The 2,173-nt window shown below is 38.6% G+C and overlaps 1 protein-coding gene across 1 annotated transcript; it reads left to right on the plus strand.

Moving 5' to 3' along the window:
• Positions 1-782: 782 nt before the first annotated feature.
• On the plus strand, positions 783-1,616 carry LOC126690777 (uncharacterized). Its single transcript, XM_050385905.1, has 2 exons — positions 783-1,047; positions 1,398-1,616. Exons 1-2 carry the CDS (start codon positions 904-906, stop codon positions 1,608-1,610), a joined length of 357 nt encoding a protein of 118 aa, XP_050241862.1. The 5' UTR covers positions 783-903; the 3' UTR covers positions 1,611-1,616.
• Positions 1,617-2,173: the final 557 nt, after the last annotated feature.

The following is a 2,173-nucleotide window of genomic DNA, read 5'->3' on the forward strand; positions in this document are numbered from 1 at the left end:
ATTCATATTGCTAGGATGTGTCTATGGTGATGTCCACTACCTAGTTCATGGTTTGTATTGGAAGTCTATCAACTGTGTCAAACAGGATGCTAATAGAGTGGCCCATTCATCTTTCTAGATATGCTAGGAGTGTTCATGATGAATTGTACTAGATGGAGGACTTTCCCCCACCAGCTTCAGAAGCTTTGTTCCAGGATTCTCTTATTTTCAGTTAATGAATGAATGTTGTTTTCAGTTTCAAAAGAAGAAGAAGAAGGGAGGGATATTATGTAGAAAATAGAATGTCCCTTGTAATTGAGTTAGGCCCTCTTGACGAAAAGGATACTACAAATGGGGCCAATTCATCCTTTTCCTCAATACTTTTTTGTATAGTTGAGGTGGGTATTCTATTAGTATTTAACAAAACATTAAAAAGGATGTAACTAATTTAATACTATTATGTGTGCGTTTGGATTGTGATGGAAAATTAAAAGGCGAAAAACACATTTTGGTCCCTACATTTTGACCTGATTCCCGTTTTAGTCCCTAAGTTTTTTTTTTTACCGCTTTTAGTCCCTCTCCAGAAAAACGGTTCCATTTTGGTCCCTACCGTTACTTCATAAACGGATATTGCTGATATGGCAAACGGCATTGGTAGTCAATAATAAAATAATGTCTACAGTGCCACTGTTAATTACTCCCGCCCTTACTAGTCACTTGACACTCACGTGACGGTCCCTAACCAAACAAAACCCCAAATCACCCAAATAGAAATCCCTAACCCCCAAATTTCCCCAGCTCCTCGCTCATCAGTCACCACACGGATTGAAGTCCCTCACCAGTCACGAACTCAAAAACACCTTCAAATCAATTGCTCCTCGCTCACCACACAGCCGAAAACCATCTTCAAATCAACTGCTTTCCATGGATTCAAGCTCGATGTCATCGAGTGGAAGCTTGAGGAAAAGGGGCCCAGCCCGATGCTTCTGCTCGGAGAGACCCGTTGTGGTCGTTTCATGGACATCTGACAACCCTGGAAGAAGGTTCTACGGTTGTCCAAATTACTGGGTAAGGTAGTATCTCTCTTTGTAATGTTTTTAAATTTCTGGGTTTTTAACTTTGGAAGCACTTCAGGTTCATTTTCGTTTCAATCTTGCTTCAATCTTGCAATCCCCTTTAGTCTAAGTCTAACCCAGAATTTCTTTTCTTAAATAAATAAAAATTTTAAAAAATTTAAGGAAAAAAAAAAAAAAAAAAACTCAGCTTGTTGCTGACAATATAAATTGTGCTAATACAAGAACATTGTGCTAATACTATTTTAGTTTCTGGTAAGGTAGTATTTGCTAATACTATTTGTTACTGTTTTTCATGATTTTGGTTGTTCATTTAACATCATTTATCTGGTCCTTGGGTGTCAGGTTGGACGCAAGTGTAAATTTTTTCAGTGGCTTGATGATGAAATCTGCGAGCGTGGGAAGGTGCTGATTCCGGAGCAGAGGCAACGGATTTTGACCCTTGAAGCTGCCATTGTAGGCTACAGGAAGAGAGAGAAGAGGCTGCTCATTTGCCTGGGGCTGTCTCTGGTGATAAGTGGGATGCTACTTTGTTTGATGCTTCTTCTGGTTGGCTAAATAGGTGGGGGGGGGGGGGGAATGGGTCATTAGGTGGGTAGGTGTTAGTGGAAAAAGGCTTGAATTTTGTTGTATGTATTAGTGGCAAAATGCCTGAATTTTGGTGTATGTATTAGTGGAAAAAGGCCATAATTTGTGTTGGAATGTGTTGGTTTGTAGTAGTGGGAAAAGGCCTGATTTTTTGGTGTAATTCTCTTTGCAATCTAAGATTTTAGCAATGGAATATGGTCTTTTTAATTAATCTATGATTTGTGTACCAATTTATTACATTATTGTTAAGTGTTTGTGCCAAAGCAGTTTGTGATATTAACTGTGCATCAACTGTCAATTTGACACTGCAATTTTAAATGGAAACAGCAATTTGACACAGCAATTTGACACTGCAATTTTGAATGGAAACAGCAATTTGACAAAGCAATTTGATACTGCAAATTGATACTGCAATTTAGAGAGCAACTGGTTGCAAAATAAAAGAGGCAGCTCTTTATGTATTAAAGGAGCTGGCTGCAAAATTTACCAAAAATGCATGCATCACCAGCAGCCTGCATAATTTACCAAACCTG

This window comes from Quercus robur, chromosome 7 (assembly GCF_932294415.1).
Source record: "Quercus robur chromosome 7, dhQueRobu3.1, whole genome shotgun sequence".
Taxonomy (NCBI): Eukaryota; Viridiplantae; Streptophyta; class Magnoliopsida; order Fagales; family Fagaceae; genus Quercus; species Quercus robur.